This window comes from Microtus pennsylvanicus, chromosome 1 (assembly GCF_037038515.1).
Source record: "Microtus pennsylvanicus isolate mMicPen1 chromosome 1, mMicPen1.hap1, whole genome shotgun sequence".
Taxonomy (NCBI): Eukaryota; Metazoa; Chordata; class Mammalia; order Rodentia; family Cricetidae; genus Microtus; species Microtus pennsylvanicus.
The window spans coordinates 29,869,364-29,893,608 of NC_134579.1; the positions used below are offsets into that span (position 1 = coordinate 29,869,364).

Below are 24,245 nucleotides of genomic sequence, written 5' to 3' on the forward strand. Positions count from 1 at the left end.
ATAAAGGCATACATGCAGACAGAGTACTCATAAAAATAAGTATTTTAAAAAACGGAAAATTAAGCATAAAGGAGTATTTTAACCCTGTCTCTAGGGACCCTAAGACTCCAGCTGTGCAGTGCGGACTCTTGCTGCAGCACAAAGCTGCTCAGCAGTTGAAGGATGGCTGCTGCCTTTGGGCTGGGTGTGTGTGACCACTGCTTGTTCAGGAAGCTCTAGGAGCAGAAAAACAAAGCAGGCACTAAGCTGGGTGGTTTCTTGTGTCTGTCCTAGACCCTTACCACTTCTGGATGTCTTAAAAAAGGCTAAAAAGTTTTCTTTTTAATGAATCTGTTTATTAAAAAATGGTAACAGATAAGAGTTAAAGTCTTTTTGATAGCAGCTATTTTAGTTTGGGCCAAGACTGCGATGAAAAGGCACCACTTCCTGAACCAGGTGGCCTCACTGCTCCCTGACCCAGTGGACCTTGCCGTCTTCTCCAGGCCGCACGGCCCCGCTGGCCACCAGCTGGAGGGCTGCGGGAAAGATTTTATGCTCTGCTACTTTGACTCGCTCAGACAAAGTGGCAACAGTGTCACCCCTCTTCACAGGGACAGCTTCTTGTAGGACGATCTGTCCGGCATCTACATCCTCCTGGAGAAGGAAGCAGATGTTTTCAAACCTTGCTTTTTAGCCAGTGCGGTCTGCATCCAGACACCAGAGGCAAAAGTTTGTAGGAAAAGGCATACTCACGGCCACAAAGTGTACGGTGCACCCGGTAACTGTGACTCCAGCTTCCAGGACTTGCTCATGAGCATTTGAACCCTTGAAAGAAGGGAGCAAGGATGGGTGGATGTTGAGCATTTTACCTAGAAAGCAAAAAACAGTGGCCAGAAATATTAGATCTTGTTTATTCTAAAGTTAAAGGAACAAGTGCTTAGAGAACCAACGGGGGAGATGCCCACACATGTATAGAAGAATGACAATAGGGTGTGGTCAGAGCTTTAAAGGAAGAAGTGGGAAAGTGTCTGCCCCCAGGCTTGATGACCTGAGCTCAATCCCCAGGACCTACGGAGTCCTACACACTGTCCTCCAACTACCACAAGCATGAGACAGCCCTACCACCCCATGCACAATAGTAAACCAAAAAAGGTACAACAGATGGTAGACAACGCCTTCCTTGCTACCTTCTGTCCGTGTGTTATATAGGAGAGCATGAACCTTTATCATCCTCTCTGTGGTACAAGGTCTGAAACCAGGGCCCTGTACATGCCAGGTAGATAAGTGCTTTACCAGGGAACCAAACTCCCAGCTACTGGTTTGTGTTTAGTTTGCAATTACATCTGCACATCATGAATGGTGCCTGAAGAGGGTGTTGGGTCCCCTGGAAATGGTGGTACAGATGGCTGTGAGCTTGTCACGGGGCTGGGAACGGTATCCAAGTCCTCGAAGAGTAGCAACTGCTCTCAACCACTGAGAATTTCTACACCCACCACTAGCTCTTGGTTTTTAGGGACAGGATCTCATTATATATTCCAATCTGGCCTTAAATGCATTACATCAAGGATGATCTCTGCCCAGCTTTCTTCATCTGGGATACACAGTTGTTTTTTTTTTCTCCTTTCTCTCCGCTTCCTTCACTTTGCTTTTGAGAATTGTGTCCTATAGGACCAGGCTGGCCTTGAACTTGCAGTCCTCCCACCTCAGTCTCAGGACACTCAGGTTGCAGGGGTGGACTGAACATCACTTTTTCTTGTCTTCCCAATACTCCTCTCACAGTGAAGTGGTCTCTGCAGTATTGGGAGTGATTAGTGACAGCAGCAAACAGCTGAGTGAACTGGGCATCTCTCAATCAAAGCAGAGGGAGCTAATAAGCCCACGTTAAAATTTCATTATGAGGGCAGTCTTAGAAAGCTGATTACTCCGGAGTCCATTTACTGTCCATGACTCCTGCTTACCATCCCATTTCCTGACAAAAGGGCCAGAGAGAATCCTCATGAACCCGGCAAGACAGACCACGTCTACAGAGAACTCTTCTAGGACGAGGTCAACAGCATTGTCAAATTCAACACGGTTCTTATATAATTTATGATTAATCACCTGTAACAGGAAAAGAGAAGTAAATTTTTTCAGTGAATTACCAAGTTTAGGGGCTGGAGAGATGGCTCAGAGGTTAAGAGCACTGACTGCTCTTCCAGAGGTCCTGAGTTCAATTCCCAGCAACCACATGGTGGCCCACAACCATCAGTGCTGAGATCTGGCGCCCTCCTTTGGCATGCGGGCATATATCAAGGCAGAATGTTGTATACAAAATAAATAAATAAATCTTTAAAAAAAAAAAAAAAACCCAAAAACATCACTATAGTTTTTAAAAAAAAAAAAAAATTACCAAGTTTAAATACAACCTTTATAGATACTACAAGCCAGTGGTGAAGATGGAGCCACGGGAGGGCTGGCTGAGGAACAGGCAGGATGGAGAAGAGCAAACCCAGCACCCACCCCAAACGGGAAGTTCCAGGATTACACAACCACACACACTGTGGAAGCAGAGTATGCATTTCGGCCGAGTGTGCAGTGGCTGCTGCTGTGGCTCTAGGTGGAACAACCCGCACCACACCGCAAACCACCCAACAGTCAGATGCAGCCAGTTCTCTGTGGTGACTCACTCTGGTGGGAATGCCAGCCTTTTCTGCTTTGTCTAAGCCAGCGACTCCAGCTTTGTTGGAGATGACAACAACAATGTGTGAGGAGCTCTTTGGATCCTGAGTGCTGTCTATGAGAGCCTGGAGGTTGGACCCTGAAAACCAGAAAAGAGTGAGCACATACCTGGAAGCTCGGCCCCTCACAATGCCCTCAGTCCTCAGAAGGGCCACTTAGCTTTATCATAAACGTGAACCTAAATTACAGTCAACTCAAAGAGGATCCTGCAAAGCAGCCATGGCACTGGACTAGGATCTAAAGAAACACTCAGGGGCCTTCAACAGCACAGTTATCTGTGCGTTCATCAGCGGGGGAGGGGTCACTATTCTAAACACTGCACTAGAAGGGCTGAGGCCAGGCCAGCTGGGCTACAGGGTGAGTTCCAAAAGCAAACAACAGAGTTACGCTACAGCCATCTGATAGAGTACAATGCTCTCAGACCCAGGGCTCTTACTTTAGATAAAAACAACTTTAGAATACTGCATTTTATTCTGAAAGACAGACAGGAACTAAACTACCAGGTTAAAAATATTTACTACTAGAGGAAAAAAAAACAAAAATAAAAAAAAATGTATTTACTACTTCTCACCTTTAAGAACATACACAAGGTGAACACTGTAATTACTATTTTAACTTTTAAGTTTTCTCACCCATCAAGATATGGTACACAACAGGGGGGCTCTTCCTTCTTCCATTTTCCCCAGCTTTCTTCAGGGTTTCTCTGTGCAACAACAGCCCTAGCCATCCTGGAACTCACTCTGTAGACCAGGCTGGCTTTGAACTCACAGAGATCCGTCTGCCCCTGCCTCCTGAGCGCTGGGATTAAAGGTGTGTGCCACCACTGCTTGGCTCGTTTTAAGATTAAAAAAAATTGTGTATGAGTGTTTTGTCTTCTTATTATGTATGTGCACCAAGTGTGTGCCTGGTACCCAGCTCAGAAGAGGGTGTCAGATGCCCAGGAGTCAGAGCTAGAGATGCTGTAACTATGTGGTCGCAGGGACTAGAATCCAGGTCTACTGCAAGAGCAGCAAGTACCCTCAACTGTTGAACCACCTTTCTAACATGTTATGTTTTTCTTCTCTCTCTCTCTCTCTCTCTTTTTTTTTTGGAGGCAGGGTCTCACTGTGTAGCCCTGGCTGGCCTGGAACTCACTATGTAGAGGTTGGAATTAAATTCAGGAATCTCCTTGCCTCTGCCTCCCAAGTGCTAGGAGGCCAGGCCAGCCACCAGTTTGCCCTTTCTGTGTCCTTACTATGTGAGGTGCTCTTCCCCTTGTCTGTGTGACTGGAGGTTGTGGGGAGCGCTCTAAGTTCTATGTAAGGAGAAGTCATACTTTACCTGTTCCAGATATTAAGACAGCCACTCTGGCCTTCTTACTTCTCAGGAAGCCATTTGACACCATTGACCCATTTACTTGCATGGTTTCAATCAAATTCTTGACTCTGACACGAGGGGAATCTTCATTTCAATTATATGCATAAAAAGGTAAAAAAAAACAAAAAACAAAAACGATGAATTAATAGCAATAATAGAAAAATATCAGGCTGGAGAGATGGCTCAGAGGTTAAGAGCACTGACTGCTCTTCCAGAGGTCCTGAGTTCAATTCCCAGCAACCACATGGTGGCTCATAGCCATCTATAATGAGATCTGGTGCCCTCTTCTGGCCAGCAAGCATACATGGAAAGAATGTTGTATACATAATAAATACATAAATCTTTAAAAAAAAAAGAAAAATATCTTAAGAAAACTTTATTGTATTTTATTCTGAAAGTAAGACATACAGGAACTAAAATACCAGGCTAATAACATTTACCATTTCTCACTTTTAAGAACATACTGGAGGTGGCCACACGGGATGACTGTTTCAGCTAGGAGCTGGAGAACACACCAGTGCACTGAAGCACAGCCATAGAAAATGCTTCCTCTCTGTGCTCTCCCCAACCCAACCCACTAACGAGCCCATTTACCTGCCGCTAAGACCCCCTGGCTTCTTGGGAGACGTGCGACCCATGAGGCTTTGTAAGACTAAGATGCTTGCTGTTTGGAAAAAGGGATAGCTTCTTACTGCAGTGTGAACCTAAGGGGTTAGTGTTCAGCACTGGGAAACCTGCTTGAAAATGAAACCCACGCAGCAGAGAGTAGAAAGGCAAAAGCAAGGTCAACAAGCACCGACCATCATTGTTAGCTATCTGAGTGGATCTCTGTCACTGTGTCAAAGGCTCGTACTTCTGACAGGGTTCTGACCAACACACACAACTGGTCAGGGTGTGCAAGCATCGGTGGGTGGACACTGCCGAGAGAGATCAAAGAGTTCCAGAAGCAGCTGCATCCTGGCTGCAGGGCAGATGAGTCATAATACATCTGATGCTGTGCCAGTGGCTAAACCTAAAAGCCAATAAGGCCAGGTGGTAGTGGCGCACGCCTTTAATCCCAGCACTTGGGAGGCAGAGGCAGGCAGATCTCTGTGAGTTTGAGGCCAGCCTGGTCTACAAAAGCTAGTTCCAGGACAGGCTCCAAAGCTACAGAGAAACCTTGTCTTAAAAAACAATAACGACAACAACAAAAAGAAACAAAAAAGCCACACGGAGTTATTTATTACCTTTAGGACATGCCACAACACTGCCTATTACCCAGGCTTCTTCCTGGCGCTGCCGAATGTCATGCAGAATCTGGTCTGCCTGGTCCTTAGACACCACCAAGGCAGCTCCAACCCCACAGTTGAAAGTTCTGGCCATTTCTTCTTCAGAGAGCTGTCCTTCCTGCTGTAACCATGAAAAGACCTTGGGGATCCTCCAGGTGCCAGCATCTCAAAATAAGCAAGAGTTGCCCCATCAATCTATTGTCCCATACAGAGAACACAAAAGTGAGTGGTAGCCGAATTCTGCTGTTCTGTGAAGAGTAACCAGTCCTCTGAGATGGTTGTCAGTACCGAGACTTTACTGGATATTTAGAACCTCCTAATGGCTTACTACCACAGAGACGGGCACGCCACCTTTTGTAAATGTTTAGCTGGGTCTTAGTGATGACAAGCTGTACCCTAAATACCACGTAGAACTACCCAGAGGCAGTTCTGTTAGAGGGAGCTTTCTGATATATACCTGGTTCCTTTAATTTCTTCTAAAATATAGGTTCTAGCCGGGTGGTGGTGGCGCACGCCTTTAATCCCAGCACTCGGGAGGCAGAGGCAGGCGGATTTCTGTGAGTTCGAGGCCAGCCTGGTCTACAAGAGCTAGTTCCAGGACAGGCACCAAAGCTACAGAGAAACCCTGTCTCGAAAAACCAAAAAAAAAAAAAAAAATATATAGGTTCTAAGCTGACTTAGCTCCTCCTTTGCCACAAGCAACACACCACAACTCTTACACTAGCATCAGGTAAAGGCTTATTTACAAACACTGCCACAGAATTCCTCAATAATAAAAAGTAACATGGACAATTTTTTGAATGTACAGGTTATAAGATTTGATTTACAAAAACTATACTGAATTATTTAGAATGTCTATAAAGAAAGAGAATGTGGCTTGTCAGATTACTGTTATCAACGACACCAGCTAGAGTGATCGCTGCCTCCATAAGACTTGCTTATCAGCAAGCTGGTGGGAGGGTCAGATCACCGAGTGCCTGCGGTGCCTCTGAAGTGGTAAGGTGGTCCTGGGTGAAGAGAGAAGGCAGGCTGCACTGGACAGTGGTGGTGCACGCCTGTAATCCTAGCCAAGGGAGGCAGATACCTGTGAGTTCAAGGCCAGCCTGGTCTAGAGTTAGTTTCAGGACAGGCAGGGATAAACAGAGAAACCAATAGTTGTCTCAAAACCAAAACAACGCAGTATTCCCATGCAGAATCACATGTGCATTCACTACCCACAGTACATGTTTTTTCCCATCACCATTTTTTTTTTTCTTTTTTAAATCAGAAATTTCCTTTGGTTAGCTTACCTAAATCTACTCCAAGCTCCCGAGGAAGGACTCTGGGGATGTTTTCCAGCAATCCACCTCCAGTAATGTGAGCCAAGGCTTTGACACGTCCTGACCGTATGACAGGCAACAGCGAATGGCTGTAGATCCTGGTTGGAGTTAGAAGCAAGTCCCCTGGGGATTGGAGAGAAAAGACAAAAACTTAGCCCATACATTCGAAACCCAAACATAAAAACAATTCTGAAATGGACGAAGACTGTGACCTTGCATCCTTCCATTTCAGGTAATCGATTTCCCCTGCGGTAGTTGCTCAGACATTTCCAGGCAGGACAGCAAGAGTCAGTTTACCTAAAGTCTGGTCGCCACATCCATCAGGCGCTGGAGAGGAGTACTGGAGAGAAGACCTCGCCACAATCTTCCTCACAAGGCTAAAGCCATTGCTGTGAAGACCAGATGAGGCTACCCCAACCACAACATCCCCTTCGACAATCCTTTCTAGCTGAGGGAGTTTCTGATCCCTCTCCATAGCGCCAACAGCAAACCCAGCGAGGTCATACTCGCCAGGAGGGTACATGTCGGGCATCTCTGCGGTCTCTCCACCTGGTGAGACAAGGACAAAGACATCCTGTGATCCTCACGAATCTGGTTAAACAGTGACAGAAGCTACACGTACCATCAACAACCAGTACAACCTATGTGTAGCTCTATCCCGTACTCGATGTGCTGGCTGACATCTAGGGACAGTACTAATGGTGCACAGTAATGAGGGACACCTCTGTAGGTGTCATGTTCTTCAGACATCGACTCTGGTATGCCAAGGCTCAGTGGGACTTAACAGCATGTCTACAACAGTGTGATTTCATAAGTGCTTTCAAAATGATTTGATTTTTTTTTTTTTTTTTTGGTTTTTCGAGACAGGGTTTCTCTGTGGTTTTGGAGCCTGTCCTGGAACTAGCTCTTCTAGACCAGGCTGGTCTCAAACTCACAGAGATCTGCCTGCCTCTGCCTCCCGAGTGCTGGGATTAAAGGCATGAGCCACCACCTCCCGGCAAAATGATTTGATATTTTATGTGCATGAATGTTTTGCTTGCATGTATCATGTATATATATGGTACCCAGAGAGGACAGTAGACGACACTGGATCCCCTGGAACTGGAGTTACAGTGAGCTGCCACATGGGCTCTCAGAACCAAACCCACATTCTCTGGAAGAGCAGCAAATGCTCTTAACTTGCTGTCTCCAGCTCCTTAGTTTCACTCCAGCTTAGTGATAATAACAGCACAGAACTGCCCACTCCAAGTGGTCGCACACCACCTTACCAGCACAGTGCTACACCCACATCACGTGAAAACACAACACAGGTAGGCAGCAGACTCCAACCTACAAACTGTAATGTGGTCAGGGATTGTGGGGCATGTCTTTAATTCCAGCACTATAAGCTCGAAGCCAGCCTGGTCTATAAAGTTGAGGTCTAGGACAGCCAGGGCTATTATACAGAGAAATCCTGTCTCAAAAAATAAAAACCAACCAACAGGTGAAAGGCAACTTTTGGTCTTGGGATCTGATTTGTCTACAGATACAGTTGTACATGTTCTTCCACTGAGACAAGAGTCTTGCTATGTAGCCCAGGCTGGTTCAAACTCTCGGTAATCTTGCTTCAGCTGCCAAGTGCTAGGATTGTAGGCATCGTAGGATTGTGCAACCTTGACCTGCACTAGAAGGAATAGTTAACCCCCATCTGCATATATGGTTGGTTATAAAAGCCAGGTTACATTTGATTCTTTATGTCACTTCTGAGGAAACCATAGTCGGACATGCGCAATTCCAGGTGCATGTCTCCCCTGTTTTAGGCCCACTTAGGAGAAAAAAGCCCTAAGCCCACCCAGTGAGGCTCTTGAGGAACAGGGAGATGGACAGAGGAGAAAGGTAAGCCAGCCTGGCAGTTCAGAAATATGAGATGGGAACAGAGTCTGAGATGAACGCAGGTAGTTTTATCTACATCTCGTTTTCCTGTCTGTTCATGTAAAGTCTCCCTCACTAGCCACAGCAGAAATCACATTTTAGTTCTACACGACCAACCGGCAGTAGAGGGCCCATGGGTCAAAGGGTCCATACCCAGGAGAGCACAGCCAGCTTGTCTACAGGCTCCAGCAATTCCAGCGATAACAGCTTCAGTCGTAGTGAGGTCGAGTTTTCCACAGGAAAAGTAATCGAGGAAGAAGAGAGGCTCAGCTCCCTGTGCGAGGATGTCGTTTACACACATTGCGACCAGATCCTGACCGATGGTGCCATGCTTATTGCACAGCTGGGCAATCTGCAGGATATAAACAGCTGACAGAACACCTCAGGCCAAAGACAAGTTATACAGAGCCCCCTTTCCTTCTTCCAACCACTGGAACTGGAACACTATTGTTTAAAATGTGTACCTGAGCTATACGGTTAGAACAAATGGTTGCCACGGCTCTTTTGAGCACATGTATGTTGTTAGGAAGAAATGGCTATTTGATAAACAGAGAAACCATTTGGCAGGCAAATTCCCCATTCTCCTTCACAAAGCCTGTAATCACAAGTGTCCGATTACCTTCAGTTTAGTCCCAACACCATCTGTTCCAGACGCCAGGAGAGGATCTTTGAAACCAGCTGCTTTCAAATCAAAAAGACCAGCAAAGCCTCCAAGGTCAACAGTGCAGCCTGTTGGACAAGAAATGAGTTACTTGCTGATTTTAACTGATGAGTTCAATGTGACTATCTCAGCTGTTCTGACAATGGCTAGGATATGAACTACATAATGTTAGTGCTGAGAGCAGAAGAGCCCACATGCCCACAGACCCGACCAAGCCTTCCTTAACGACTTAGAGGACGCCCAACAGTAATTTGAAAGACGTCCCTCAGCTAAATGTAAGGCCCAAATTAATTCCCAATACTGCTATTCTATTCACAGAGTACAGGGTCTAATTACCTGGTCTGGAGGTGGCTTTTGCTAAAGGCTGAATTTTCTTAACCAGCATATTTCCGGCTGCAATGTCTACCCCAGATTCCTTGTAAGTCAGGCCCCTAAGGAAATGAAATGAAAACTAATTTCCTCAATGCCAAGAAAATTATTACTGTTTGAGAGGGTCTATGTGTTCAGGCTGTCCTGTATCTCACAGATTTGCTTGCCCCTGCCTCTGCTGGGATTCAAGGCATGCACCACCACACCCAGGAAGGAAAAACATTATCTCCAACAAAACAAAACAAACAAAAAACACACGAACAGGCGAGGGAAATGGCTCAGCAATTGCCAAGAAATGCTGGATGGCTATGGCTGCCTGCTTGTAATTGTGGCCTGGGAAAGTGGATATAGGGAACCCCCAAACAAGCTGGTTAGAGTCTAGCCAGACCAGGGAGCTGGGTTTGACCTCTGTCTGGATAAGGTAGAAGAGTCAAGATGCTCTTCAGTATCATCAGGCCAGCACATGTAGGCACATGCCTGCATATGACCACATGTGGGAACACACACGCACACTCACACATACACAAGTTCCTAGAGAAAAAAAATAGCAGAAGGCATTTCATCTCGTTTTCATGTCTAGTAACCTGCTCAGAATGTTCTAAATCAGAGCCTGCACACTCAGGTGGCAGTGTTTTAAGGAGGTGCAGGTGACAGATGCGCACAGCCACACCTGCTGTGCACTTTTTCACCATCGCAGCCATCTTTAAGTGTAGTGTTTAACTGAATGGCACAATTTGCACTGCCATCATTAACACCCCTTGTGCTCACCAGGTAAAACGGGAATTTCTGTGTCCATTACACGGGACCTCTCCTTTCCTGGCCCTTACATGAAAACCTCCTTCATCCCACTGTCTCTATGTAGCTCAAAATTCCTCAAACTCCCAATATGGCAGCTTCAGCCTCCCCAGTGCTGACATTATAGACAAGAACCTTGTCTGGCCCCTTCTACTTTTAAAGTTTTTTTTAAAGCACATCCATTCTCAGGCTAACTTCAGTTTGAGTAGGAATGAAATGTCAAACCAAATAAAGAAAAAAGGAATTAGGATTGTTAAAATTTTGTAAAAATATCCCTAAAAAAAGTGTTCTTACTGTACCAGGGTATCAGCTATCAGTTTTCTCATAGCTGAGGGCCACGGAAACATGAAGAATATTGCTTTATAAAAGCACAAACATGATGAATATTGCTTTATGAAAGCACAAAACTGTGTCTCATAGGAATCAAGTTTGTGAATGGCACTGTGAACTTACTAGTCTCTCTGCAGTGAAGCTGAGCTGCTAGAGCACTTGAGAGGACTGATAAGCAGCTCAGGGACACAGGACACAATGCCCTGCACGTTAACGACTAGCCTCAGGACATCTCATTCTCTTTACCTTGAAGAACTCAGACTACAGTTAAGATTTAAGTGGTGGCGCACGCCTTTAATCCCAGCACTCAGGAGGCAGAGGCAGGCAGATTTCTGGATTTCAAAGCCAGCCTGGTTTATAGAGCTGGTTCCAGGACAGTCAGCAGATACACAGTGAAACCCTGCCTCAAAAAAACGAAACCAACCAACCAAGATTTAATTTAAGTTCCTTGTTAGGCATAGTGGCACAGGCCATTGGATCTCTGTCAATTCTAGGCTAGGCAGGGTGCCATAGTGAGACTTGGTTTAAAAAGACAAAACCAAACCAAAACCAAACCACATTTCAGTCTCTGAAGGTAGAGAACTTCCATGAGCTGGCACAGTATTTAGTGTGATATATGTACAGAAGGGTTAAAAACCTGCCTTTCACTCATGCTATAGCTTAAGCTGCTAAAAATTATTTTTTTGAGATGGCTCAGTGGTTAGGAACGTTTGTGGCTCTTCCAGATGAGGGCTTGGTTCCCAGGATCCACATGGTAGCTCACAACCATCCCTAAGCCCAGGTCCACGATCTCTGAGGGTACCAAGCGCATGTGGTGCACATACGTGTAGGCAAAACACTCATATCATACACACACCCACTGAAGAATTAAATAAAAACAATGTGATATATGTAATTGTTTTTAAAAAAATCAAAACACTCACGTGGCAACCAAGTTTATTTATTTTATAAGGAAATATTTGTTAATAAATGAATCAGTAATTAAAAATACATTCAAGTAATAGATAAAGGGGACAAACCAGGAACTGTGACTCAAGCTCAAGAATGTTTAACTACATAATGACTCAAGGATTAACAGTCTTCGTCATTATAATCTTGACAAATTTTCAAAGATAAGGAATTGCCAAGAAGAGTTTCCCATTTATTCAAATATTGCTTTGATCAGTTTTTTTGGGGGGTTGGGGTGGGGCAGACATGAAAAGCCTTAGTATAGACTGCTCTCAAATTTGAGCCCTCCTTGTCTCAGCCTATAAATAATTAAGATTCAAACAAAATACAAACCAAGATCCAGTCAGCCCCACGGACAGAACACCGAATGACAGCATAGGCTTAGGAGAATACCTCCAGCCACGTAGGCCAGTTCTGAACCTTGCCCCTTATTACCTGGGCCGCTGGAGGAAGGCTACAGCACGGAAGCCAATGTCCTTCCTATAAATTGCGCCCTCAAACTTTATGGCAGCAAGGCCTTTCCTGGCTTCGTCACGGGCTGACTCAAGATTCTCCTGGACGGCCGTTACCGTGAGGACTCTTCCCCCGCTGGTCACCACTCTGCCATCTTTAAGAGCAGTGCCCGCATGGAATACCTGGAGTCCTAAAGCTTGGGCCTCAGGAAACCCTGCAAACAAGCACAGTTAAGAAACTGGGTGTTGTTTTTCTGAGACAGTCTTCACTATGTAGACCAGGCTAGCCTCAAACTCAGTGATCCACCTGCCCCTGCTCTGCCTTCAAGTCCCAGGATTAAAGGCATAAATCATCATGCCCTGCAACAAAGATTGAAACACTTCATCCTGGGCTGTGGTCCTATTTTAAAAATTCCCATTTCTGGGGAGTGAGAAAAAGAGAAAAGCCATAGATAGGTTCAGTGAGGGAGGGGAGTTGGTAGAGTTCCTTTTTCTTCATAAGAGGTTTAAAAGAGCCCTAGACTCTGTAACATGCGAGATAGCCTCGCTGCCCGCCACACCACAGTCTCCTATCCCTTTCTCCTCACAGCCCCTGGTGTGGTAAAGTGTCATCCAGGTTCCCTGAGGGGTCTGACAACAGCGGCACCCAATACATAACTTGATGCCCACTGGGCATGTCCAATACTGCTCTACTGGAATCACTATTACTTCCTAGGGGAAATTTCAGCACTACAGAAGCTCTTGGTTCAATCTCATTTTTCCATTCCTTTTCAAAAGCAAACAATTTCTTTTAAAAAAATATTTATTTATTTATTATGAATACAATATTCTGTTTGTGTGTATGCTAGCAGACCAGAAGAGGGCACCAGGCCCCATTACAGATGGTTGTGAGCCACCATGTGGTTGCTGGGAATTGAACTCAGGACCTTTGGAAGAGCAGGCAATGCTCTTAACCTCTGAGCAACCTCTCCAGCCCCCCAAAAGCAAACAATTCTTGACAGAGATGACTGAGATTCTTATCTTTTCTGGGCAGGAGAATAAAGTTCTTGAAGCAAACACTATGGATCACTAGTAAAGGCCGCACTACAGTGTGCTGGGGCACCACGGAGGCCTTTGTCTGAGTGCCACTGAGGTGGCACTTCATCTTCATTTATAAACAGACTTACTGCCATCTAAGCAGATACCTTATGGGCGGTGGAGGCAGAGGCTGGAGGATCTCTGTGTTTGAGGCCAGCCTGGTCTACAGAGCTAGTTGCAGAACAGCTAGGGCTGTAACAGAGAAACCCTGTCTTGAAAACCCACAAAAAACAAACCCCCCCCCAACAACACCAAAAAAAACCCCGGTAACCTTTCAACCTTGAATTCTGCAGCAGAAACCACAATCTGGCATGCTGCTCACTAACGAGCCAAACTGCATCAAGTAGAGCTGTGAGCTTAAAATCTGACCACCGCTAACTGTGCTGACTCTCATCCACTACCATCCAGGCTCTGGGAAGGTGGAAGTGCAAGGCTGCAAAGGGATTATTCTGGAAACCTGACGAGGTTACTCACATTTCCTGGTGCAGGAAAGGACATCAATGGCACCTCTTTAGATACACTAAGTCTCTCAAGGGTCTGATGGCTTCAGACCCTCAACAGGCACAGGCACCTGTTCCATTGTAACCCAACCTCTTAATCACTGCTATTCACCTGTTATCTCCACACCCTTGCTGTAGGCTCCAGGATACCCTTTACTTGCCATGACAACGGTTATGGCAGTGTGGTTTTCTAGCCAAACAGGCAGAGACGCACTCAGCTGGCCATCTAAGGTGGACTGAATCACTTCATAAAGGTCACTTTTAAGAAGTGGGAGGATTACCTGGAAGAACAGAATCAATATGGTAGAAGAGATGAACTTTAATATTTTATTCATTGTTATACCAACTGTTTCTCAAAAGCAGTTATTTCAAGACTAATAAACTGTGGGAATAAAACAATGCTTTTCTTCTAAAAACTAGTAACTTATGACTATTACTACTATTATTACTATCCGAGACAGTCTCTCTCTGTAGCCCAGGTCATCCTTGAACTCAGAGATCTCTCCTCTGCCTCCTAAGGACTGGGATTAAAGACATGCATCATACCAGGCAATATTCTATTCACTGTTACCCACTTGGCATTCTGGATCACCAAAACGGCAATTAAACTCCAAAACTTTTGGGCCATCTTTGGTCAGCATTATACCAGCATAGAGAATTCCTTTATTGAGAGAGAGAAAGAGAGAGAGAGAGAGAGAGAGGAATCTGTAATGACGTAGTTACAACAGTGGATTATAACTATAAAACCTAGATGATGAACAAAGCCTCATGTATCTCAGGTTGAACTTGAACCAATTTTGTAGTTGAGGATGGTCCTGAACTTCTGATCCTCCTGCCTCCACATCTCAGCTGCTGGAATTACAAGTGTGCCCCACCACACCCAAGTGTATGGTCCTTGAGATGGATAGAATCCAAGGCTTCAGGTATGCTAGGTAAGCATTCCACCAACCAAGCTATATCCCCAGTTCTAGACTACAACCTCCTAATACTAAACGTTTTAATACGATTACAGCTGTAGAAAAAGAGAACAAGTTCCAGCTACAGTAGAACGTTTGATGTAATGATTTAAGCCAGCCATCTTACCTGTGTAAGGCACACCCTCCTGCTGCATGCCGTCTACTGTTCTCTGAAGAATAGTGTCTTTAATTTTTAGTAACAAATCCTTAGGAACCTGGGGAACACACAGAAACACTTAAATGTAATTAACAAAAATCACATTAGGCTGGATGTGGAGGTATACGCCATTAATCCCAACACCTGGGAGGCAAAGGCAGGTAGATTGTGAGTTTGAGACCAGCCTGGTTCACAGAGAGAATTCCACAGCCAAGGCCATAGAAGAGACCCTGTCTCAAAACAAAATAAAACAAACATTATCACAATGCCCCTTATCTTTACAGAACAGGAAAGAACTCTAGGAGATAAGATATTTCAGATCCAAGAACACATTTGTTGTAAATGTTTGTGCCTGACTACTTTCATTTCTCCTTAATTCTTCACCAAACACATCAAAATAATAATGCTCTGAGCCCGGCAAATGATGTCAAGTACAGGCCTGCTCACTTCCTGTCAGTAAATCAGTGGCAGTCAGTGTTTCACCTCAGCAGGGCTTACAAACATGTACCTCCCAAGTACCTCAGCTATAGTGCTGAAATAAGGACCTCTCTCCTCTCCTCGTGCTCCTTAGTGAAGCCTTCCAGTATATTCTATGCTCATGCTCCTTACTACATCCTTCTAGTATATTATATCCCAAGCAAACTTTTAAGCCTACATATTCACGCATAGAAGCGTGTAAGTTTATTGTGGAAATTAAGCTTACAGCTATCTCAAAAATCACTGTTAATGAAACTTATAAAAAATAAAAATGATTTCTAGAGAGCTAATCCACTCTACTTCAACGATGGAGATTTTTTTCCTTAGATCCTCCTGCCTCTGCCTCCCAAGCACTGGGATTAAAGGCATGCAGCACTCATCTGGCCACACAAAACCACCCAGAGTTTGGAACAGCGCCTGTCAGTTTCATGCACAGAGACTGCAATTATGGCTTGTCCTAGATACCAATTTGTTACACATACGTATCTGTTTTATGTGCTGGGCCCTGGACCCAGAGAGGAAGATAATAATTCTAGGTCTCAGGGATTAAATACAGGGGCACACAAGCTGGGAGAGGATACAGCCAGACATCATGGTAGTTCCTATTTCCTAGACTGGCTGTTAGTCCTCAAAGGCTTTCAGAAGTGCTTATTAGAGACCCGAAGAGGTGACTTCTTACTTGGACCATCCAGACTGCCCATTAGTGACGGCATACCGTACCTGAGGTGTAGGGCAGTAGGCTCCCATTCCCCCTGTGTTGGGGCCCTCATCTCCATCCAGCAATCGCTTATGGTCCTGTGCTGGAGGCATTGGGGCCACTGTCTTCCCATCAGTGAAACACAGACACTGTGGAGAAAACAGATTAGTTCACTTAGGTTAAATGTAAAAAGTCAAAAAGGACTCAGGAAAAGCTCTCATTTCTGAAGAAAACCCTAATAGTAATTCCTCATTCACATGGCAGGAACCAGAAGATCTTGGATATTCAGCTGGTAAAGGAGCTGTCATTTATAGCAACCTAGGGAGAAACCAGGTTTCTACCCTGGACAAAGACCAACCGTTCTACTGCTGAGACTGCCAGGTACTCACACTGTATACTAGGCAATGCTATCTCAGCACTTACTGTGTAATAAGCTGTATGTGAAGCATGAGTGTACGGAATCTCCACAGTGTAAGTCCAAGTATTCTCACTAATGTCTAGGGCAGTGGTTCTCAGCAAGTGACCCCAGGGATGATGAGATGGGGGAGTGAAAGACCCTTTTACAGGGTCTCCTAAGACCACTGGAAAACACAAATATTTACATTATGACTCATAAAAGAAGCAAAATTAGTTATGAAGTAGTAATGAAAATAACTTTATGGTTGGGGGTCACCATTACATGAGGAACTGTATTAAAGGGTCACAGCATGTGGAAGGTTGAGAACCATTAGTCTAGGGGAGGAGTAACACAGAACACATTTCCTCATTTGAATCCTAAGCGAGTACAAATTCTCTTTTACAACCGCTCCTGTTCTCGGATGATGCTAACAGAGTAAATGGAGTCTGTTTTGGGGCGTGTTAAAGGCAAGGAGAGGGCTGTACGTACAGACACTTCTTCCCCGTCCAGGAACTCTTCCACAACAACCGTTTCTCCAGCTGCTCCAAAAGACTTTTCCTAATTGTAGTTGAAACAAAAGGCTTTATAAATCTTAAAGCTTTTGACATGTACCCGATTACTTGTACAGAACTGCTCTATTTGAGACAGGAAGTACACGAGCACTGTAACTTCTTTCTGAAGACTTAATGTATGAATTGTTCTGGTCTTTGATGTGCTAGCTAGCAGGTAGAACTCACATTCCCGAAACTTTCATAATCACTATTTACTCTTTATTCCTGGTTACAACCATGTATGGTTTGGTTTACAAAAATTATACAAAACCATGTATGTGAAAATAGATTTTTCTAAGAGGTTAAGTCATAATCACTGACATGGATTATGAAAGAGACACTGTATTCATGCACTGCGCTACTTTTGTTAAGACTTGGGACACATAGGACAAATGCTCTCTTGTCATGGATGTGTGTGGGAGTTATCTGGGTCAAAGACTTTCCACCATTCAGCAGCAGACACTAGGATGTTAGAACTTACTTCAAAAGAACGAACCAGGAATTGGCATAGCTCTGTACTAGCGGTTTTCCAGAAACGGACAACACACAGTACAATGAAAACTGACTTTCCAGTGTGTTGGGACAGTTGGACCCCACTATGTGAACTTACAACACTTATTTACACGAAGAGCATCACCTACCTGCATGATCTCTCGTACAGCTTTGCAGGCCTCCTCTTTGTTCTTTGCAACAATCACCCCTTTCCCAGCTGCAAGGCCACTGGCCTTCACAACCAAAGCAGGAAAGTTTGCACTGTGAAGATACGGCAGTTTTTAATCATCTAATAAAACCCCCACAATGCAAACATTTAAATATTTTTGTGATTTGTAATGGTATGTTCCAGCAAAATTGAAAGGTATATAGAAAAAAATATTACCCCAGTATCATTTAATGTGTTTCTTGCCGTTTTCTTATATATCCCCTTATAATTTTGATCGTACAGCATTTTGATCATACAATTTTGCTTTTGTCACATATAGTGAGGTCAAATAAGCAATAATCTTTAAAAAAGTAAGCAGATTTACAGAGCAGATATGAAATAATCTGTAAGATATGCAACTGAGAGTCTCACTTAAGTAAAAGATACTGCCATTCGAGACTAACACAGGCAGATACCCACAGAATGTTTCCAGAAATACACAAAGTAATGAAGTAAGATTGGAGATCTGGAAGGAGGTTTAGCCAGTAAGTAACAGAGCTGCCACTTACCCAAGGCATCTGGCTACTAGGATAATAATAATATTCAGTGTTTAATAAACCCTGTGGGATGAAGAATGAGTAAAGAGTGAACTTGGGCCAGCGAGGTGGCTGACCTGAATTTGATTCCAAGAACCCATATGGTGGAGAGAACTATTTGTACAAGTTGTATTCTGATTCTGTGTATGTGTCAAGTCGGTCACACACAATAAATGAGGGATTAAATGGTTTCCACATGTAGAAGAGAAAGTACCCAGGTTCGATTCCCAGTACCTACATGGCAGCTCAGAATTGTCTGTAACTCCAATCCTAGGGGATCTAAGCCCTCTTCTAAGTTTTTTTTTGGACATCAGACCATTCGTGAAGGTGAAACACCCATATACATAAAATAACAAATAAATTTAAAAAGCCATTTAGAAATTCAGTTAACTCTGCCGGGTATGGAGTCTCACACCTGTTATCCCAGCACTTGGGAAGCTGAAGCAGGAATCAGTTTAAGATCTTGTTGCTGTAATAACGTATCATTGTTTGTCAGTTGCAGGGCAGTATGTATCAAGACAGCAGCAAATAATCTACAAGATTATTTAAGGGAAGCATGTACGGAATCCTAGGCTTCGGTTTCCTTTCAGCTTGAGACTGGATCCAAATAGTCCAGGTTGGCTCTGAACTGATCCTTCAGTGCCTGTTTCCCAAGTGCTAGAGAACCCTTTCTTATTGTGGTGTTAAAAAAGGAAGCTATTTTTTATTGAGCGTTATCTTTTCCATAACAGATTCAATGTAAAAGCCTAAGAACTAATTTTGTTTTTTTTCTTCTTCTCCTCCTTTTTTTTTTTTAAACTAAACCCAATAGTCCCGGCTTGCTTCAAACTCAGAGATTTGCCTGCCTTTGCCTCCTGTGTAGTGGGATTAAAGGTGGGTATCACCACTGCCTGGCAGGCAGAGGCAGGTGGAACTCTGTGAGTTTGAGGCCAGCCTGGTCTACAGAGCAAGTGCTAGGACAGCCATGGCTACACAGTGAAAAAAACCACCACCACCACCAAAAACCCAACCTAACAAACCAAACCAAACCAAACAAGAAGAGCACCTGTCCTTCAAAGGCTGCCCTTCCACCCACCTCATAATAAAGCTGCAGGCATCTTCAGGTTTGGTGAATGCTCTCCACTGTGCAGTTGGGATTCCATGTCGCTCCATAAATTCTTTGGCAAACTTTTTACTGGACTCTAACTGAGCTGCTTGTGCTGTGGGGCCAAAGCATCGTACTCCTGCACAGGTCAGGTCCCCAACAATCCCTACAGAAGCAAACAAATCCAGGTGATTCATGGTCTGTCTAGGGATTTATACTGAACATGAATTATGATTAAATGTATATTTAGTCAAGGAGCAGGCGAACTAGAAGTTATACTAGCTTAAGATTTTCATGCCGTCTTTTATTTACTAGCAGAATATCACTAAGAGGAGATTCTAGGCATGCAAAAAGAGCAGTGCAATGTGGCATCAGAGCCCCAGCTAACAAAGAGGATGAGGTAGGAGCCCACAAACTGTAGATCAACTTGATTACTACAACTAGACCTCATTTCAAAACAAAACATCCAGACAAACAAAAAAGACCTAGCAAAAAGTGAATTGTTCTATGTGAATATCTGGATTTGTCTGATTGAATATAGATCATTAAAGACACTAGAATAGAGTAGGAAAAATACAGGATTTGATCCCTATTTCATTTTATTATTGAAGGCTGGGAGTAAAAGCAAAACCTGGAACCCACCAACTTTCAGGGGCTGAAAGATCCTCGTCTATTGTACTATTAGGAATCCCTACCCACACCTGGATCCAGTGCGCTCTAAACTTCTAATGGCAGTGAGCATGCTGTAACCCTGAGACATGAACTTTACCTGCAGCCAGAGGGGCCTCTGGTCCAACCACCACAAACTCGATCTTCTCATCTTTGCAGAACTGAGCAAGGACAGCGTGATCATCGACGGAGACAGCTGTGAACAAAAAACATAAACCCACACATGTGCAGAAATATCTTCAGCTAACCAAATAAAACAAGTACCATTCTTAGTATGGAAATTAAAAACTAAAATCGTTGGTTTTGCTTTTGTGGGTACAGTGAGTAATTTTCACCATGAGATATTCCAAATAATGCATTAGGTTAAACAAAGCTCAGTATCCTACCATCACTGCAGCCAGTTCAGTGACTCCCCAACACCAACAATGCGACTGTTCTTGTCACCAGTGTTGATTACACAGTAAACAGACAAACCCAGAGAATGTACTCAGGAACTCTTTCAAACATAACACATAAAATGCCTTTAACCTACATGGGGCACTTGCTATCTTTTCAGTCACAGTGGTTCATAAGGCTTAAAATACACTATGTTTACCACACAAAGGTAGAATTCATGTTACATTTTAAACAGAAATCTACCTCATTTTAGATATGTGAGCTATCACTTATTATCAACAAATATTAACCACCACCGCCTATTCTGAAACATAATTACCAGCGTTTGAGATCTTTCCAGAACAGGCAGTGCCTGCATTTCCGGGGGCAACCAACACTTGTTTGACATGAAGAGACTGTGCAAGTTTCCAGGCCAGAGTATGTTCCCTTCCTCCACTGCCAATCACAAGAACTCGGGCTGCCATTGCCGTCTTCAAAGCAGGGATTCAGGAGCAAAATAAAACCTGTAGAAAGAAAACCACAGTTGACATTTTAAAATGCATATATTTGGGGGCTGGAGAGATGGCTGAGTGGTTAAGAGCATTGCCTGCTCTTCTAGAGGTCCTGAGTTCAATTCCCAGCAACCACATGGTGGCTCACAACCATCTGTAATGAGGTCTGGTGCCCTCTTCTGGCCTGCAGGCATACATGGAGGCAGAATGTTGTATACATAATAAATAAATAAATATTAAAAAAATGCATATATTTTAGAAAACACAATTTTTCTTTTTTGGTGGTGTTTTATTTTGTTATCTTTTCTGTGTGCCAGGGTTTTGCCTGCATGTGCAGCATGAATAATACAAAACCAGAGACATAAATTGGGGTTCAACCAGAAAAGCAATGCAGCCAAGCCACTAGAGAAATCATACTTCCGCCAAGGCTGGACTATCATAACTAAGCCTCTCTCTCCTCCCATTTTATATTTCCTGTATGGCTGGGATTAAAGGTGTTTAATCCACCAATGTTTCTGCATTGATCTTCTGTAGCCCAGAGTGGCCTTTGAATTCATAGAGATCCATCTGCCTGGCCTTCCAAATTCTAGGATTAAAGGTGTGTATCACCATGTACGTATGTCTGTGTACTACAGGTGTGCCTGGTGTCCACAGAGAGCAGAGGAGTTGTTGGACCCCCTGGTACTGGTATTTGGGTGGTTGTGAACCACTATGTGGATGCTGGTAATTGAACCCCAGTCTTTTGGAAGAGTAGAAAGTCTCTTAACTGCTCAGCCATGTCGTTAGTCATTCTTTGTTTTTGAGAAAGTCACACTATGTTGCTCAAGCTAACCTCAAACTCACGGTAAACGTTTGGTCTTAGCCAACTTCCAAGTGTTGGGAATATAGGCAGGTACACCTGGCTATAGAAATCATACTTTATAAATGGCATTTTAACATAATCACGTTTTCATACAAGTCACATTTTCACCCAGAGGTCCATTCTTTAGAAACTGGGATTTATAGCAGGACATGGTGGCTCCCACTCACTCCCAGGACTCAGGTGGCAGAGGCAGTCAGATGACTGTTCCTGGCCAGCCAGGATGCACAGTAAGACCCTACCTCAGTGAACAAAACAAGAGCTAGAGAGATGGCCCAGGCTGCTCTTCCAGAGGACCTGGGTCCAATTCCTAGCATACACAAGGTGGCTAACAACTATCTGTACTTCCAGACCTTGGGGACCCAACCACCTTCACTGGCGTCCTTAGGCACAAGGTACACATGTGGTAAACAAGCATGTAGGTAAAACACCCAACAAAAACAAAAACAAAGCCCTTGAAACTTGGAGGTTAGACTTGGAAACAAATGACCATAATGAGGCAGACACGCTTATAGTTAGGTTCAGGAAAGAATGGCAGTTCAGCTCTTGCTAGGCTGAGCGCCCTCCCAGCTTCATGTGCTATACTTAATACATATTGTGAGGTATTAGTGGAAACAATGTAACTAACGTATTTAGAGATAGCGTTCCTAGGGAATGACTAGGTTTAGGTAAGGGCACTAGGGTGGGGCACCCATGATTAAATGGAAGAAGGTTTTTAAGATAGTGTCTCACTATGGAGTCCTGGTTGACCCACAATTCAGACACATTGCTACTGCTGCCTCTGGAGTGAGTCCTAAGATTTTTTTTTTTTTTTGAATATGAAGGACAGAGATCAAACAAATGCAAGCATGCACGCCATATCTTATGAACCTAAGCTGTTTCCACATAATGCTGCTATGAACACAGCTGAGCAAATGTCTTTGTGGTATGAGTGTGTATCCTTTGGGTATATGCCCAAGAATGGTATTGCTGGGTCCTGACGTAGACTGATGCCTAATTTTCTAAGAGAAAGCGGGAGGAGAGGAGGGAATGAGAACTGGGATTGGTATGTAAAATGAGAAAAGATTGTTTTTAAAAAAATGAACCAAGATAAACATTAAAATATCGTATACTACAAAGTACCCAGAAATAAAAATGCTAATTTGTTATACGACTTTGCTTACCTAAACTGATACCTCAGGTATAAACAATTTATCAAGTCATTGCACAAACAGAAGCAACAACAATAACAAAGGTGGAGTTTAGCAATAGTTTTTGCTTAGAATAAAGCCTTGCGAACCCGGCAGTAGTCACTCACACCTTTAATCCCAGCACTCTGGAGGCAGAGGCAGGTCTATCTCTGGGAGTTCAAGGACAGCCAGGGCTAAACAGATAATCCCTGACTCAAAAAAATAAAAAAAGCCTTGTGTTCAAATTCTAGCACCAAACACGGGTGTGTGTGCAAAGAAATTATTAAGACATTTACCTAAGCAGAAGATGGCTACAGGAAAAAGGAAACTGTAGTTTGTAAGTTCTAAATAGACACTTTAGTTTGGGATCACATATTTAAAGTAAAATCAAACAGTCTGGTGAGTGGCTCATCAGTTAAGAGCACTTAGAACTCTTGCAGAAGACTGGGGTTTAATCTCCATCACCTACATGGTGACTCACAAACATCCTAACCCTGGTTCCACAGATGGAACGCCTTCTTCCGGCTTCTTCGGTCACTGCAAGCACGTGGGGCATGGGAAAGACATCTACACGTAAAGGAAGGCTTTTCCTTCAATTCTATGTGTCATTGTCTTAGAAATAGCTGAAGACTATATATATATATATATATATATATATATATATATATATATATATATATCTCAAACTTATGTATAGTTTGACTATGAGCAGGATTGCAAGAAGACAATTTTCATTTACTACTCAGAATCTGTGAAACAGTACTGCTCCCTACATCAGGAGGGGCTGGGGGCCTGGGCTCCGGAGTCTAAGGGCCTTACTCCCTGGGAGACCTGGAGAAAATTTTCTTGGGCGTCAGTTAATCAGTAGGCAGCTTATGGTGAAAATAAGAGTCAGGTAAAGAGAGAATAGAAGAACCGGGTAAAAACATCCCCAAAGATTTGTCAGAAAAGTAGAAACCAAACACTAAAGTGGTCCAGCTAAACCGTTATTGACAAAGATAAAACCCACCGATGTACAGGTCTGTCTTTAAAAGGCACAGATACACGGAAACCTGGCCACATCTCAGAACCAGAAAGCGGGAAAGGAGATCAAGGCCGACCTCGCTCCAGGCCGTGCAGACCACATGACTCTTTCCGCCAGCTAACCAGTCTCGATAGCAGCACCACTCGCTGAACTTAAATCCACAAGCCAAAGCATAAACGCAGGCCACGCACCGGCTTAAAAACAGAGGGGTTCACGCACCTGCAAGCCCCGCCACGCTGCCGCCGCACGCACCCGCCGGAAGCTGGCCCGGGGAATCCGGCGCGCGCCGGCCTCTGCCCCGCCCCCGGCGGGCTCCACCGCCCATTGGCCGGCCGTGCTCGGTCTCCGCCCGCGAGGCCGTCCGCGGGGTTCCTCCCGCCCTAGGGTGCGGTCCGAGCC

At 44.1% G+C, this 24,245-nt stretch overlaps 1 protein-coding gene across 2 annotated transcripts; it reads right to left on the reverse strand.

The window, feature by feature from the left end:
• Positions 1 to 313: 313 nt before the first annotated feature.
• Positions 314 to 24,224, reverse strand: Gart (phosphoribosylglycinamide formyltransferase, phosphoribosylglycinamide synthetase, phosphoribosylaminoimidazole synthetase). 2 transcript variants are annotated; one of them, XM_075960240.1, is made up of 22 exons: positions 24,066 to 24,224; positions 20,623 to 20,806; positions 20,008 to 20,103; positions 19,230 to 19,404; positions 17,560 to 17,671; positions 16,857 to 16,925; positions 15,994 to 16,119; positions 14,767 to 14,854; positions 14,259 to 14,344; positions 13,796 to 13,964; positions 12,090 to 12,321; positions 9,549 to 9,643; positions 9,171 to 9,280; positions 8,705 to 8,903; positions 6,938 to 7,189; positions 6,611 to 6,763; positions 5,280 to 5,486; positions 4,018 to 4,137; positions 2,646 to 2,776; positions 1,938 to 2,079; positions 733 to 848; positions 314 to 633 (listed from the first exon to the last, which is right to left on the reverse strand). In XM_075960240.1, exons 2-22 carry the CDS (start codon positions 20,765 to 20,767, stop codon positions 442 to 444), a joined length of 3,015 nt encoding a protein of 1,004 aa, XP_075816355.1. In that variant the 5' UTR covers positions 20,768 to 20,806; positions 24,066 to 24,224; the 3' UTR covers positions 314 to 441. The 2 variants fall into 2 exon arrangements, with proteins under 2 accessions (XP_075816355.1, XP_075816364.1); XM_075960249.1 differs by having other exon boundaries at positions 24,038 to 24,224.
• Between the last annotated feature and the right edge of the window lie 21 nt (positions 24,225 to 24,245).

Coding starts and splice junctions, on each gene's coding strand:
- Gart (XM_075960240.1), bottom strand. CDS start 20,767: ATGGCAGCCCGAGTTCTTGTGATTGGCAGTGGAGGAAGGGAACATACT. Junction 20,104..20,622: donor TGGAAAGATCTCAAACGCTG/GTAATTATGTTT, acceptor TTTTGTTCACAG/CTGTCTCCGTCGATGATCAC. Junction 849..1,937: donor TTTTGTCAGGAAATGGGATG/GTAAGCAGGAGT, acceptor TTTGCTTTCTAG/GTAAAATGCTCAACATCCAC.